At 56.4% G+C, this 15,113-nt stretch overlaps 1 protein-coding gene across 1 annotated transcript in view; it reads left to right on the top strand.

Annotated features, from left to right (window-relative positions):
- The first annotated feature begins 1,912 nt into the window (after window positions 1-1,912).
- Window positions 1,913-15,113, top strand: part of Nphp4 (nephrocystin 4) — a 100,810-nt gene continuing 87,609 nt past the window's right edge. Inside the window, exons 1-3 of the mRNA XM_026386062.2 lie at window positions 1,913-1,970; window positions 2,401-2,573; window positions 11,817-11,969. Coding sequence (XP_026241847.2) covers window positions 2,439-2,573; window positions 11,817-11,969 — 288 coding nt within the window. The 5' untranslated portion in view covers window positions 1,913-1,970; window positions 2,401-2,438. The remainder of the gene's footprint in view (window positions 1,971-2,400; window positions 2,574-11,816; window positions 11,970-15,113) is intronic.

Genomic DNA, 15,113 nt, shown 5'->3' with positions numbered 1-15,113 from the left:
AGTGCCTTCCTCTCCATCAGGCATGCATGTGAACGAGTGCCCACCTCCATTTCAGGAAAGAAGGCAACCAGAAAACAGCATTTTTCCAGAAAAAAAAAAAAAAAAAAAAACCCCACAAAGGTCACCTTCCCTGAAGCTGTTTGATTTTGGTTGTGAGTGTTAACTGTGCTCTGCTGGGGTGCCAAGGATGTGGGAGGAACAGGCTTCCTCCTGCCAGGAGCTGGCCTGGGAGCAGTCAGTGCAAGACAGGTGACGCGCAGGGGCCATATGAGCCGAGGGCCAGCCAGGGAGCATCCAGGAGGTCCTGGCAAAGCAGGTGGCTCTTGAGTTGGTGTTGGTGGCCTCTTTTGCTTTTGGTTGTGGGCTTTTGTGTGAATCTCTTGTGGCTGCTGTCACACAGTACCACAAATTCAGAGGCTTGAAACAACATTTATTCTCCAGTTCTGGAAGTTAGCAGCCCAAAATCAGCCTCACTAGCTAAGGTAAGGCGTCCCTGGGCTGATCCCTTCTGAGGCTCAGAGTGGGGAAGAGCCTGGCCTTTACCAGCTCCTGAGGCCACTGCATTTCTTGGCTTCTGGCCCTGCCCTCCTCAGATCTTATCCTGCTTCCACCATGATACATCGTTCGCTTAGAGGATACTGGTTGGCTAAGTGTTGCAGACCTTCCAAATACTGCCAGGTGGAACTGTACAGTTTCTGAAGGTCACATTTGTTCCTATTCTCTCCTCTTCAGGAAAGTCTTAAAGTGTGAAGCTTTCAGGCTTGTGGTGCAGGGTACAGATGTGCCCAGTTCTGTTTTGCTTGAAAATTCCATTTTTATTGCCACTATTTTCCCTGAAGTGTCAGGCTCACTTCTTTAGAGAAAAGTGTCTGCAGGTATCCAAGTCTGAATAACCTTAGCTCTACTCTCATTGTTTTCAGTAAAATGTGTCAATGAATAGAAAAGGCAAGTCGGGCTGGCTGCCCAACCCTGCAGGGCCTCCCCTGGGATGACCAGGGCCTTAGTCTGCAGCAGAAACACTTCCCGTGGATTTCTCATTTTGCCGTTGAATCTTGATGTATACGCCAACTGTCAAGGTGTGACACATTAATAACCTCCCAGCTCCTGCAGGAACGTTCTCTAGTGAAGCTGGTGTTTTCCTGTGTGGGGACAGACTCCATGAGGACAGAGTCTGGTGCCATGTGCCGGTGATACTGGGCCTTGCAGCTGAATCCTAGTTGCCTTGGCTCCGTCAACACAGATGTCAGCCTGGGGAAAGTGACCAGGGACAGCTGGGTGTTAGGAAGATCCTGTGACCTTGTGCCCCACACTTGGGGGGCTGCGTTCTCAGAAGGCTCAGCCCACTGCTTTTCCTTCTGCTTGGCGTCTTCAGTGTTGGAATCCAGCCTCTTGCCAAGGCGCGACTCTTGATTCTGGGTCAGCTGAAGGACATCAGGAGAAGGTGGGATCCTGCCTGGCTGGAAGGGCCGGGGAGCACCTGGCTGGGGAGCACCAGCCAGGCCCCTCAGAAGCTGGCAACACTTGAAACCCATCCCAGACTGGCTTTGGTAGCAAGAGACTTTGTTCATAGCTCCACTGTCCTGGGGTGACTGGTTTTAGGGAGCTGTTAAGCCAGGGCTCCGATGACATCAGGCGCTCCTACTTTGTTCTTTTTTTTTTTTTTTTTGGTACCAGGTATTGAACTCGGGGCACTTGACCACTGAGCCAGATCCCCATCCCTTTTTTGTATTTTATTTAGAGACAGGGTCTCACTGAGTTGCTTAGCACCTTGCTTTTGATGAGGCTGGCTTTGGACTTGGGATCCTCCTGCCTCAGCCTCCTGAGCCACTGGGATCACAGGTGTGCGCCACTGCGCCCACCTCTTATTAATTTTAATTTTCTTTTTTTAAGACAGGGTGTTTCTACATTGCCCAGCGTGTCCTGAAGCGTGCTGTCCTTCTGCCTCAGCCTCCTGATTGCTGGCATTTCAGGTATGTGCCACTGTGCCCAGCCTTTCTTGCTTTTGACCTATGTCTTCAGGTAGCTGCTCCCAGTTGGGCCCTGGCAACTTGAGACTGGCACCCTCTGCTCTGATTGGGTCATGCTGCCTGGGCTCCCTTTAAGACAGTCCACACTAGGGCAGGGCTTGAGCTCTTTTGTTTTGCTCAGCTTTCGCAGCTGCAGAGCAGCCTTGCCTGTGGCGTCCCTAAGTCGTCACTGAGGCCAGGGAGTCTGTGCTTTGATGTGTCCCTGGTGCGGGTGGAGGGCCTCTGGGTCAAGATGGGCACATTTCTTGGGGGCAGCATGGTGCAGGCTGGCAGTGGAGGCTGCTGACCGGCTGTGGCAGGCTTCGGGGTGGAGGTTCCTTTCACTGTGTAGGCCCTTTGGCCTGGTGACTCTCTTCTTCCACGAATGGAGCAGGTCATGCTGGAGGCCCAAGCAAGGGTCTGGCGGGCAGAATGAACGACTGGCACAGGGTCTTTGCCCAGAGCACGCTCGTCCCTCCTCACCCCCAGAGAGCACGGCAGCTGTTGAAGGAGTCGACAGCCTTTCAGTGTGTCCTGAAGTGGCTCGAGGGTCCACTGGTCAAGCAGGTAATGCCGTCGGCTCTGTGTCGCCCGGTGTTCTCGGCTGAGGTGAGGTTTCCAGGTGACGTGTTGATCTCCACACCCCTGACCCTGGCCTTGACAGTGTTGGGAAGTGAAGTGGCCCATCAGCACGGAGCACATACAGTCAGTGACTCGGTGCCTTTGACACAGGGTGGGGGTTTCTTTCTGCCCACAGTGGAACGGTTGAAAGCCCAGGTAGTCTGACTTCCTGGGATATTTCTGAGTGAACTTGTTTCTGTGTGTGGCCTTGTGCGTTCTTCCTTGTGTCCTGTTTCAGCCTGGCAATCAGGGCACAGGGGGCTGAGCCTGGTACCTGGTGGCTGTGGCCTGTCTGAGCACAATGTGTGGAGTATGGTAGCAGTTGCACTCTCAGGCCCTGTCCTGTGGGCTCCACAGCCAGTCTGTGCCCCAGTTGCCGAGGAACCTGCTGGGTGGGTCAGTGCTCCTGTGCTGCCATCTGCAGGACCCTTATGCGGTGGACGTCTTGGTGAGCCCAAGCGGTGACCTGCGGGTGGCATGAGAAGGATCCAGCCTATAGTGCGAGCGCGTGCTTTCTGAGTTTGGCCTGCCAAGGTGTCGTCTTTTGTAGCTGGTGGAGTGACATTAGTACAGAGTATTGAGTATGGGCCTGTGGACCCTGCTTAAGTCACCAGTGTCCTCGTCGCTCATTCCAAGCCCTTGTGGAGTCTGCCGTCTGCTGTCCAGTACTGGGATGGCTGCTGTGCTCACGGCTTCTTTCTTTGGGTTTTTCTTGGGTGGATTTGCTCCACCCTCGTGGCCCTGGGAAGCCGGTGCCAGCAATTGCTGGATCTCAGAGAGGAGCAGAACCCAGAGCAGCCGGTCAGCTGCCCTGATGGCCACCCTGGCCTCCACCCGGCTGGGGGCTCCGCTGCTCTGCCTCACAGGAAAGCCTTGCTTTTCTCCTCCTGGGAATTTTTTTTGAAGGAAATTTTATTTCTTCACTGTATTTTTCAAAAGTTCAAAAATTCACGGGGATAGGCAGGGAAAGTGAATCACCCATGGCGTCCCCACCCAGGAAGGTGGCCAGGGGTACCTGTTTTTGGTATAGCTTTCCAGAAATTCTAAGCCAATACAATAAATCTTTTATAAATATTTTATTCCATAAAATATATTTATGGAAATATGTATTTTTTTCATTTTAAAATCTAAATGATAACTTACTGTGTTCTGCTTAGCACCTTGCTATTTTAAAAAGTATCCATGTTTTATAGATTGTTCATGCTATTACATGAAAATTTTCTGATTCTGTTGTAAAACTGCATAGTATTTCTTTGATGGTGAACTGTTGTTTATACAGCAAGGCTCTAACTCACGAACTTCCGAACTTTCCCCGTCATTTTCTGTTACAGATAATGCTTCAGTGAATAAGTTTGGTTTTGTCGTTTTTTAAGCGTATGCATATATTTGTAGAATAATTTCTATAAGTGGGATAACTGATCCTAAGTCGTATGTCAAAGATGTGATTTGAGACCACATTATGTGTTTTGACAAGTGTATTTAAACACCAAGAAGAGACAAGCTGGGAGTATAACAGCATAAGCCATGCAAATACTGAGCGTGAGGATACTGGTGACCGTGCTGACGTCTGGTCCCAGATGTCCAGGTGAAGAGCTGTGGCCAGAGATGAAGACGCTTTTTTCCCCCCAGTTCTTGGGTGGAACCCAGGGCCTCATGTCCACCAGGCAAGTGCTTTTCTAGAGAGCCCAACTCAACCCATAAAAAGGGGCATTTCATCAGATACTCATGTCCAGAAGAGGCAGCAGCCCTAGGTGTGTCTGCACCTGAGCTGGGGTCTCGGAACACCCGAGGAGCACAGCCAAGTCTCCTTACAGTAGAGGACACAGGGACACCAAGGTGCCCGGTGACTTCAGCAGGGTGCAGTGAGAGGTGGCCACAGACGGGAATGTTGCCTGGCACGGACCATAATGCCGGTCCGGGGCAGGAAGCCAGTGTTCAGCGTAAACCAGGGTTTCACCTCGGAGGCGCCGTGGCCAACTCATCAGGCAGCTGGTGGGAGCTCTCCGTTTCACCTCCGCGGGCCCAGCCAAGCTCAGCACGGCAGGCTGGCCTTTCAACGCATGCTGCTGGGCTGGCCGGGACAGCTCTCCTGCGTGGCACCTGCCACATGGCTCACACAGGCCGAAGTTGGCGTGGTAGCAGTAAAGGGGCAGCGTGTCAGGTGCTCAGTCGCTCCAGAAGAGCAGAGGTCATGCCCGCGTCGCACTGGAGGCGAAAGGCTGTGTGCGCAGTCACCCTGGAGGAGTGCAGGACATTACAAAGATAAAGGAATGAGCACATAAACAAAAACGGAATCATAGGGATGTTAGAAAATTATCTGAACTGAATAATCAGAGAGTATGTGACAATTTGTGAGGTGTTGCTTATATCAGTCGTTTGAGGGAAATTCATAGCTCTGTACTGCTGTCTTAGAAAAGAAAGGTATGAGATCAGGGTTTCCTTTTTAAGAACCTAGATGAAAAGATCAAATCAAAGATAACGTGAGTAGAAATAAGGCAATAGTAAACATTTGAGCAGAAATCATTTCAGGGACCAAGAATAGACAAAATGAGCAGGAGAGGAAGAAGTTGGTCCTTTGAGATGGTTCGTAAAATTGATAACTCTGTAGAAACACAGACTGCTCAAAAGGGGCTGGGGATGTGGCTCAAGCGGTGGCGTGCTCGCCTGGCATGCATGCGGCCCGGGTTCGACCCTCAGCACCACATACCAACAAAGATGTTGTGTCCGCCGAGAACTAAAAAATAAATATTAAAAATTCTCTCTCAAAAAAAAAAAAAAGAAAGACTGCTCCAAAGGTGTGACAAAAGAAAACACAGATTCCTAGTGCTAGGAGTGAGGGAGCGGCCGTCACGTGTCACCTCAGAGTCTGTTCCGCAGAGGGAGGAGGGATGGTGATTGCAGACAGGTTCTCCGAGGGAAAAGGGGGTCAAGGGCTGCTTCCCACCGCCTTTCTAAGGGCACGGCCAGTGATGCCCGGATCAGCCAAGAAACTCCCGGGAAAATACAGACCAGTGTGCTCAGGAACAGTAGCACACACCGCCTGTGTCGGGGTGTCCGACCCCGTGTGAGAGAGACAGATGGACGGACATCATGGTCCTGTGTCGGGGTGTCAGACCCCGTGTGAGAGAGACAGACGGACGGACATCATGGTCCTGTGTCGGGGTGTCAGACCCCGTGTGAGAGAGAGACAGACGGACGGACATCATGGTCCTGTGTCGGGGTGTCAGACCCCGTGTGAGAGAGACAGACAGACGGACATCATGGTCCTGAGTTGGGGTGTCCGACCCCGTGTGACAGACAGACAGACGGACGGACACCATGGTCCTGAGTTGGGGTGTCAGACCCCGTGTGTGAGAGAGACAGACGGACGGACATCATGGTCCTGTGTAGGGGTGTCAGACCCCGTGTGAGAGACAGACAGACGGACGGACATCATGGTCCTGAGTTGGGGTGTCAGACCCCATGTGAGAGAGAGAGACAGACGGATGGACATCATGGTCCTGAGTTGGGGTGTCAGACCCCGTGTGAGAGAGAGAGACAGACAGACGGACATCATGGTCCTGAGTTGGGGTGACAGACCCTGTGTGAGAGACAGACAGACGGACGGACACCATGGTCCTGAGTCGGGGTGTCAGACCCCGTGTGAGAGACAGACAGACGGACATCATGGTCCTGTGTAAGGGTGTCAGACCCCGTGTGAGAGACAGACAGACGGATGGACATCATGGTCCTGTGTAGGGGTGTCAGACGCCGTGTGAGAGAGAGAGACAGACGGACGGACATCATGGTCCTGAGTTGGGGTGTCAGACGCCGTGTGAGAGAGACAGACGGACGGACACCATGGTCCTGTGTCGGGGTGTCAGACCCCGTGTGAGAGACAGACAGACGGACGGACATCATGGTCCTGAGTTGGGGTGTCAGACCCCGTGTGAGAGACACACAGACGGACGGACATCATGGTCCTGAGTCGGGGTGTCAGACCCCGTGTGAGAGACAGACAGACGGACATCATGGTCCTGTGTAAGGGTGTCAGACCCCATGTGAGAGACAGACGGACGGACATCATGGTCCTGAGTCGGGGTGTCAGACCCCATGTGAGAGACAGACAGACGGACGGACATCATGGTCCTGAGTTGGGGTGTCAGACCCCGTGTGAGAGAGACAGACGGACGGACACCATGGTCCTGTGTCGGGGTGTCAGACCCCGTGTGAGAGACAGACAGACGGACATCATGGTCCTGTGTCGGGGTGTCAGACCCCGTGTGAGAGACAGACAGACGGATGGACACCATGGTCCTGTGTCGGGGTGTCAGACCCCGTGTGTGAGAGAGACAGACGGACGGACATCATGGTCCTGAGCCGGGGTGTCAGACGCCTTGTGAGAGAGAGAGACAGACAGACGGACATCATGGTCCTGTGTCGGGGTGTCAGACCCCGTGTGAGAGACAGACAGACGGACAGACATCATGGTCCTGAGTTGGGGTGTCAGACCCCGTGTGAGAGACAGACAGACGGACAGACATCATGGTCCTGAATTGGGGTGTCAGACCCCGTGTGAGAGACAGACAGACGGACAGACATCATGGTCCTGAGTCGGGGTGTCAGACCCCGTGTGAGAGACAGACAGACGGACGGACATCATGGTCCTGTGTTGGGGTGTCTGACCCCGTGTGAGAGACAGACAGACGGACGGACACCATGGTCCTGTGTCGGGGTGTCAGACCCCGTGTGTGAGAGACAGACAGACGGACATCATGGTCCTGTGTCGGGGTGTCAGACCCCTTGTGAGAGACAGACAGACGGATGGACACCATGGTCCTGTGTCGGGGTGTCAGACCCCGTGTGAGAGACAGACAGACGGACAGACATCATGGTCCTGAGTCGGGGTGCCAGACCCCGTGTGAGAGAGAGAGACAGACAGACGGACATCATGGTCCTGTGTCGGGGTGTCAGACCCCGTGTGAGAGAGACAGACAGACGGACGGACATCATGGTCCTGAGTCGGGGTGTCAGACCCCGTGTGAGAGACAGACAGACAGACACCATGGTCCTGAGTCGGGGTGTCAGACCCCGTGCGAGAGAGAGAGACAGACAGACGGACATCATGGTCCTGTGTAGGGGTGTCAGACCCCGTGTGAGAGAGAGAGACAGACGGACTGACATCATGGTCCTGAGTTGGGGTGTCAGACCCCGTGTGAGAGAGTGAGACAGACAGACGGACACCATGGTCCTGAGTTGGGGTGTCAGACCCCGTGTGAGAGAGACAGACGGACGGACATCATGGTCCTGAGTCGGGGTGTCAGACCCCGTGTGAGAGAGAGAGACAGACAGACGGACATCATGGTCCTGTGTCAGGGTGTCAGACCCCGTGTGAGAGAGAGAGACAGACAGACGGACATCATGGTCCTGAGTTGGGGTGTCAGACCCCGTGTGAGAGAGAGAGACAGACGGACTGACATCATGGTCCTGAGTTGGGGTGTCAGACCCCGTGTGTGAGACAGACAGACGGACTGACATCATGGTCCTGTGTCGGGGTGTCAGACCCCGTGTGAGAGACAGATGGACGGATGGACACCATGGTCCTGAGTCGGGGTGTCAGACCCTGTGTGAGAGAGAGAGACAGACAGACGGACACCATGGTCCTGAGTCGGGGTGTCCAACCCCGTGTGAGAGAGAGAGACAGACGGACAGACATCATGGTCCTGAGTCGGGGTGTCAGACCCCGTGTGAGAGAGAGAGACAGACAGACGGATGGACACCATGGTCCTGAGTTGGGGTGTCAGACCCCGTGTGAGAGACAGACGGATGGACACCATGGTCCTGAGTTGGGGTGTCAGACCCCGTGTGAGAGAGTGAGACAGACAGACGGACACCATGGTCCTGAGTTGGGGTGTCAGACCCCGTGTGAGAGAGACAGACGGACGGACATCATGGTCCTGAGTCGGGGTGTCAGACCCCGTGTGAGAGAGAGACAGACGGACGGACACCATGGTCCTGAGTTGGGGTGTCAGACCCCGTGTGACAGAGAGACAGACGGACATCATGGTCCTGAGTTGGGGTGTCAGACCCCGTGTGAGAGACAGACAGACGGACGGACATCATGTCCCGTGGAGTCCCTGCAGGAATGCCAAGCCAGTTCTACATTAAGAGTCCAACAGCAGTCACAGGAAGGCAGGACTGGGGCAGACGTGACTCAGAGGGCCTCACCAGGTGCACAGTTGCAGTTCTTCTGAGTCTGGTGGCTTTGGGTGGCAGCAGCCCTGCCTCGGGATGGAGCTGGGTTGGCCTCGAGCTCAGGCACTTTGTTGATGCTCTTAGTGTCTTTTTCTCGCTTTCCCACTCCATGACGTCATTTCATTGCTTGGGATGGCTATTTAGTTCAGTTTGGTGTTTATTGGACACCTGTTTGGAGCGGTGCTGGGACACAGAGATGATGCTCTGGTCCTAAAGCCAGCAATGGCAGCAATGGCCTTCCCGGAAGGTGGCAGGAGGGCGAGGGAGCAGGAGAGACTGGAGACCTCCCACTGGGAGGTGCAGGGGCCCAGCCCTGCTCCTGTGGCCTGGCCTGGGCCCTGAGCCGGCCTTCCGCCTCCTCACAGCCTGCTGTCCACTTGGGGATGGGGTCATTCAGCCTGTGAGAGCTGGCAGCCCCTGGGGAAAGGCAGGGCAGGGCCTGGAGAGGCTGGGTGGCCTGGTCAGGGGAGGCGGGTGTGGAGGGGAGGAGGGCGGTGCAGGGGCAGCAGTTGAGGCCCCTGTGGAACAGTGGCCCTGCACAGCGGGAGGACAGCATTGAGCTGGCATCTTCCACAGACTTCATCCTGTCTTTGCCATCCCTGGAATCGATGCCACCTCCTTCCTTCCTGTCTGTCCCAGACAGAAGGTGTGCTATTGTCCTTCACTAGGAACATGGGACTCCAAACTGGACCCGGGAATGCAGGGCCATCTGAGGCAGCTGGCCGCCCTCTCCCTCCTGTCTCCCACTCCTGTTCTGCGTCCAGCCTGCCCCTGCTCCTTCAGGACACAGCCTGAGGGCCACTTGCTGCTAGCCAGTGCCCTTCCTGCTGCCTCCTGTCCGCAGTCGGCTGTGGCCTCCACCTCTCCCCACGGCAGCAGCCGCTGTTTTCCTAGATCCTGAATCAGAACGGGCCGTTTCTGCTTGGGGTCTTTTTGTGTCTTCTGGCCTCTCTGGGAGGCAAGGCCAGTTTCTGAGTGGGCTCCATGAGGCCCACTCCTGTGGCCTCCCAGCTGCCCGCCTCCTCCTCTCTCCATCTGCTGCAGTCTGCAGGCACCATTGGAGAATGTCCCTGGGCTTTTATTTCTTCTCAGGCTGGGATCAGGAGACAACAGTCATTGATAGAGGGCTTGTGAGGGTTCCCCGAGGGCAGGAAGGTGACCGTGTGCACAGGGTCCATCAGGAGGTGAGAGGTTCTGGTCGGCTTAGGGGGAGCCGGTCCTGGGGTTCCTGCAGGAAGGTGTGTGTGAGGCAGAGTAGGCAGGCCTAGGACTGGCCAGCTGGAACGATTCAGTGGCCTTAGAATAGGGCTGCCCCAGCTGCCTGGTCCCTGGTCCTGGGACCAGGAGGACAGAGGCGCAGTCTCCTGGGGTGTGAGAGCCGGGCGGGCTGAGGGGCAGGCAGGACTGCATGGTGGCTTGCCTTCAGAGATGTTTTCCCGGGCAGCCTGTTTGCCAGCTCTGGGATCGCCCTGGGAGGGAGGCCGCAGAAGCCAGAGCAGAATGTAGACGGTAGAAAACTAGGGATCACAGAGCCAAAGAGAGGCCCCAGTTCTCCCTGAAGGGCACTGGTGTCGCTGTCCCTTGACCTGGTCCGTCCTCCCCAGGTGCCCCAGGCTTGGCTCAGGGGTGTTCTCCTGACCGGCCAGAGAAGTCTTTTCTCCAGTGGACCTGTGAGGACAGCAGCTTTGCCTGCCTGGTTGTCCCTTGTGTCCCTGTTCTTGGCACAGACTAGATGACTGATGAATGGCCGTGAGTGAAGGGAAAGAGAGACCCTCCCAGGCAGGAGTGGAACCACGTGCCGGCCTCCCAGGAGCAGGGTGCTGAGGCTGAGCCGAGCTGTGCAAGTGCTGGTCTCCTGGTTGCTTTGTTCTGTCTTTGTAGCTCTGATTTCTTGTGAAGACTATTTATTGAGTATAAATAAATGTCCTGTGCAGTAAATATCAAGAAATATTCATTATTGATTACAGGTTGGGCTGTAATGCCGAGGGAACCTCAGAGTCAAAATATCCACTGGTGATACGGCAGTGACCGTTGCCTTCCAACACTGGACACATGATCTGCTCACAAGACACAACAAATCCTACCAAAAGAGCCACACTCTGAGTGGCCTATATGCCACGATGGAAAGTGGTTCTGAATCACAGTATGAGCATTCTTCATAGTTTCTTCTTCACCTCATCAATCTCCTAGGTCATCTGAGACTGTGGAGTCACACTGTCACAAAATCCAAAGATTTCATCTCCTTGGTTTTATTTCAGATTGTTATCAATGAGTGAAAATGAGTCATACAAAGCCAAAGATACTTTTAAGTTAATCTTTCATAAGAGAAAAAGAATCAAGCTCCCCCCAAGCAATTTAGCTATGATTTCTTACTCATGGAAGATCTAATACTAATACTACCCCAGAATAATTCTGATAAGTTGAGAATCTAGAGCTTCTGGCCCTGTGAGGACAGACTCAGTTGGCTGCAAATGACTAACCAAATCAATTGAAATGTTAAGCTTAAGTTAGAGAGAAGTGGTTTACTACCTCTCATCACAGACTATCCAGTTCTATAAGCTTCAGGTGTGGTTTGATCTAGGTTCTCATATAAAGTCATCTGGACTTGTTCTCTCTTATCCCTTGGCTCCCCCTTGTGGCAGAGTGGCTGCCAGCAGCTCCATGCCTGCATCCTGGCAGACTTGTCTGCATCTGCAGCCCTGGCTCCTGTGCTCTTGGCTCTGTTTCGGGGACTTGAGTGCCCTATTGGCTGGGCGGAGGGCTGAGTGCTGGATTTGCAGTCCCACCAAGACCAGTGGCTGTGGGAGAGGGGCGGCTCCCGAAAGGAAATTGGGCGCTTGTGGCTCAGCAGGCGGGGTAGAGGCTGAGTGCTCAGTGCCATCCAGAGTGTCCGCCGTGGGCGAGGGTGGCTCTGGGCTGGCAGGGCTCCTCAGGCTCCTCCCTGCCGTCTCCTAGGCTGTGCTGGAGGTGCTGTCCGAGCCTGAATGCCACCTGCGCGTGTCCCTCTTTGACATCACCTACCGATACTTCTTTGGGAAGACATGGAGAACCTCAGCGAGGCCGGTCCAGCAGCTCTCGAGGCAGCCGTCCAGGATCGTCTTTGACGAGGTGGGCCTGGGACCGTGGGCGGGCTGCTCCGAGGGCATCTGAATGGGGCCAGCCCAGAAGGGGCCAGTGCATCTCAGGCCCACCTGAAGGAAGGGCGCGGGGCAGCGGGGCCAGGGGTGGGAAGGGCGTGGGGCAGCGGGTTCAGGGGTGGGAAGGGCGCGGGGCAGCGGGTCCAGGGGGTGGGAAGGGCGCGGGGCAGCGGGTTCAGAGGTGGGAAGGGCGCGGGGCAGCGGGGCCAGGGGGTGGGAAGGGCGCGGGGCAGCGGGGCCAGGGGTGGGAAGGGCGCGGGGCAGCGGGTCCAGGGGGTGGGAAGGGCGCGGGGCAGCGGGTCCAGGGGGTGGGAAGGGCGTGGGGCAGCGGGTTCAGGGGTGGGAAGGGCGTGGGGCAGCGGGTTCAGGGGTGGGAAGCGCATGGCGCGGCGCTTTGTCTCCAAGCCCTCTGGTGTGGAAGCAGCTTGCAGGGGGACGGGGGTCCCATCACCTGTGAGCAATCTCAGGGTTCTTGGAACAAAGTCAGGAAATGGGTGGTCTCATCTGCCACTGCTGCCTCCTGCTGTCCTTTAAGGTGGTGAGATTGAGACTTAGTGAAGTGACGTGCCTGGTCGAGGGTGGCAGAGTGTGGCCCAGACCTGTGCTCCTGGCTCCAGACTGTGCTGGAATGGACACTCGTTGAGTCCCCTGGTCCCCAACTGGCTCTGAGCCTGGCTGTCTGCCCAGGCTCTGGTCCTGGCTCCCCAGGTGCTGGGTGAGGGGTCCTGCAGTCTGTCATGCAGTCTGTCGGGCCACCCCCAGGGCAGGAAGCACAGTGATTGAAGCCACCATGGGTCTCGATGGGGAAGAGCTGCTGCGGCTGGGGCCTGCAGGGCGAGACAGACAGGGGCGAGCAGGCCAGGCCAGTGTGGCGGGGGGCCCTGGTTAGGTGACCTCCTTGGCAGGGTCCTGCAGTCCTTCTTGCAGGTCCTTCACTGGGGTTTTTCTCAGAAAGCAGCACGTGACCGACCCTTTCCCTCCAGGCTGCTGCTTCTCACCTGAAGTGGGGAGTCTGAGGAGCCTGCTTGTTGGGTCACGGTCACCAGTGGGGAGCACTGTCAGGGACAGGACGGAGGCGGGGACGCGCAGGGAGCCACAGTGACGAGGTGTCCCTGAGTGGAGAAGGCCGCAGGTCAGCAGGGCGGGCAGGGTGTGCTTAGGCAGAAGCGGGCGCCGGCGTCCCTGACTCATCCCCAGCTGCTGTGCCCACTGTGGGCAGCAGAGGCCAGTGGTGGCCCAGGAAGCATCCCGCCTGACAGCCGCTTGGCAGGGTGTTTTGCCTGTGTTCCTCTGACTTCCTTTTCATGCAGGGCGCAGAGAGCAGGCCTGCTCAGTTTAGGTAACTCAGGGGACTGCCCTCCACCGCCTGAGTGTGTGCTGTGGCCTCGGCCTGGGGGGTGCAGCTGCGGAAGTCCTGTTGGCTTCGAGAAAGGTGGTTCTGAGGTCTGACCAGGTCTTCCTGGTTCCTCCATGTGCAGTGGCCCAGGTGACCTGGTGTGAAGCTAGTGAGCTGCCAGCAGGAGGGTGTCTCGTGTGGGGCTACCCTGGTTGTCCAGCTTACGTGTGGGTGGATGGACCCACCTGGCGTGCTCTGGGCTCACTGAGCCATCACTGTGATGCAGCCCTGAGAGAAGAGGCTCTCGTGACAACACTGTCCCCTCAAAAGGACTTTGAGCAAAGACCTCTGGCCTGGAGCCTAGGGGAGTGTCTTTTCTGTAAGGCGGACTCTCTGCTCGGTACCCGGTTCTCTTCCCAGGCCCTGCTGGGGGGCCCGGTGAGCAGCCAGCCCTGTCAGCTCTAGCTGGAGCTCTGCTCTCCTCCGACCTTCCCTGGGGGAGAGCTGCCTCCTCTGAGACGATCAGGAACTCCTTTAGCCTCTGAAGACGTGCCTTCCAACCCACCCGGCCAGGGCCTGCGTTCCACGTCTGCTCTTGGAGATGACAGAGCTCTCCCCCAGTTCATGCTGCAGCTGACCGCGGTCCCCCTCCTGTGGCAGGCCTGTTTCCCCCGTTGATTTGAGGAATGTCACAGCGGGGGGACTCTGGGGCTTCTCAGTCCAGTGTGCACTGGCCCAGGACCCCTTCAGAGGTGGGCTGTCGGTCCCTCAGGGGATGGTTGTCTGCCCACCCATGACAGTGAGGGGACAGCAGGACTGGGCTGCCCCTGCGGGTCAGGTAGTGAGGCCATGTAGGTGCCCTTCAGAAGTGGGAGGTGCTGCCTCTCAGCTTTCTTCCTGCATCCTCGTGTGAGTGGTCATAGCACAGCGGCTGTGGATTGGCTTCTGAGGAAGCCGTGTCCTTGTAGGAGCCTCCCCGGCTTGCCCGCTGGCCGGCAGCGCTCCCCTCCGCCAGGGCCACCTTCCTCTCTGGCTCAGCGGGAACGCTCCCGGGGGCTCTGACCCTCCAGCGGGGCCCGCACAGGTGATTTCCAGAGGTGTTCCAGTGCTGGGTCTGGCTGGATGGTGATGGCACTGACACTTGTTTGAGGACCTGGAGCACTGTCAGTGGTGGGTTTTGTCCTGTGTGCTCGTGGTAGCAGGCTCTGGGAGCATCCTTGGTTTGTGTCTCCTCCCCTGCTGTTCTAAGTGAGCAGAGGAGTTGTGCTTTGCTGAGCATTGGCTCATGCACGTGGGCCAGCCTGCCCTATTGCTTGTCCCCTGTGGGGTCCAGGCATGTTATTCACACTCCCAGGTCCCGAGTCCACTCCTCTGTGGTTGAGAGAGGACAGTGTGTGTCTTGCAGGGGCTGCTTGAGCATGAAGCATGTGCATTTCACACCCAGGCCCCAGGAAGTGGTCCGTGGTCCGCAGCAGAGGTTGGTGGACCACTCTGCCTGCAGGCCGTGTTCAGGAGCCAGTGTGCAGATGCGGATGAGGTCCCAGGTAGCTCTCAGCAGGGTCAGAGTTCCCGTGTGTGTAGACCAGGGTTTCTCACCGCGGCACCATCCAGGTGGGTCCTCTGTTCTGTAGTGGGTGGTGAGGGCCGGAGCCATCATTGGGACCCTTTGCTGTGGAAGCTTCTGGCTTTTGAACTTGAGGTTGTGTGTCCTGGAGGAGAGCTGTTCAGCTGTGTCAGTGGCGCTGGGTGGTCAGCTGTGGGCTCTGGGACAGGGAAACA

This window comes from Urocitellus parryii, chromosome 11, assembly GCF_045843805.1.
Source record: "Urocitellus parryii isolate mUroPar1 chromosome 11, mUroPar1.hap1, whole genome shotgun sequence".
In the NCBI taxonomy this organism is placed as follows: domain Eukaryota; kingdom Metazoa; phylum Chordata; class Mammalia; order Rodentia; family Sciuridae; genus Urocitellus; species Urocitellus parryii.
This window is presented reverse-complemented; position numbering and strand designations above follow the sequence as displayed.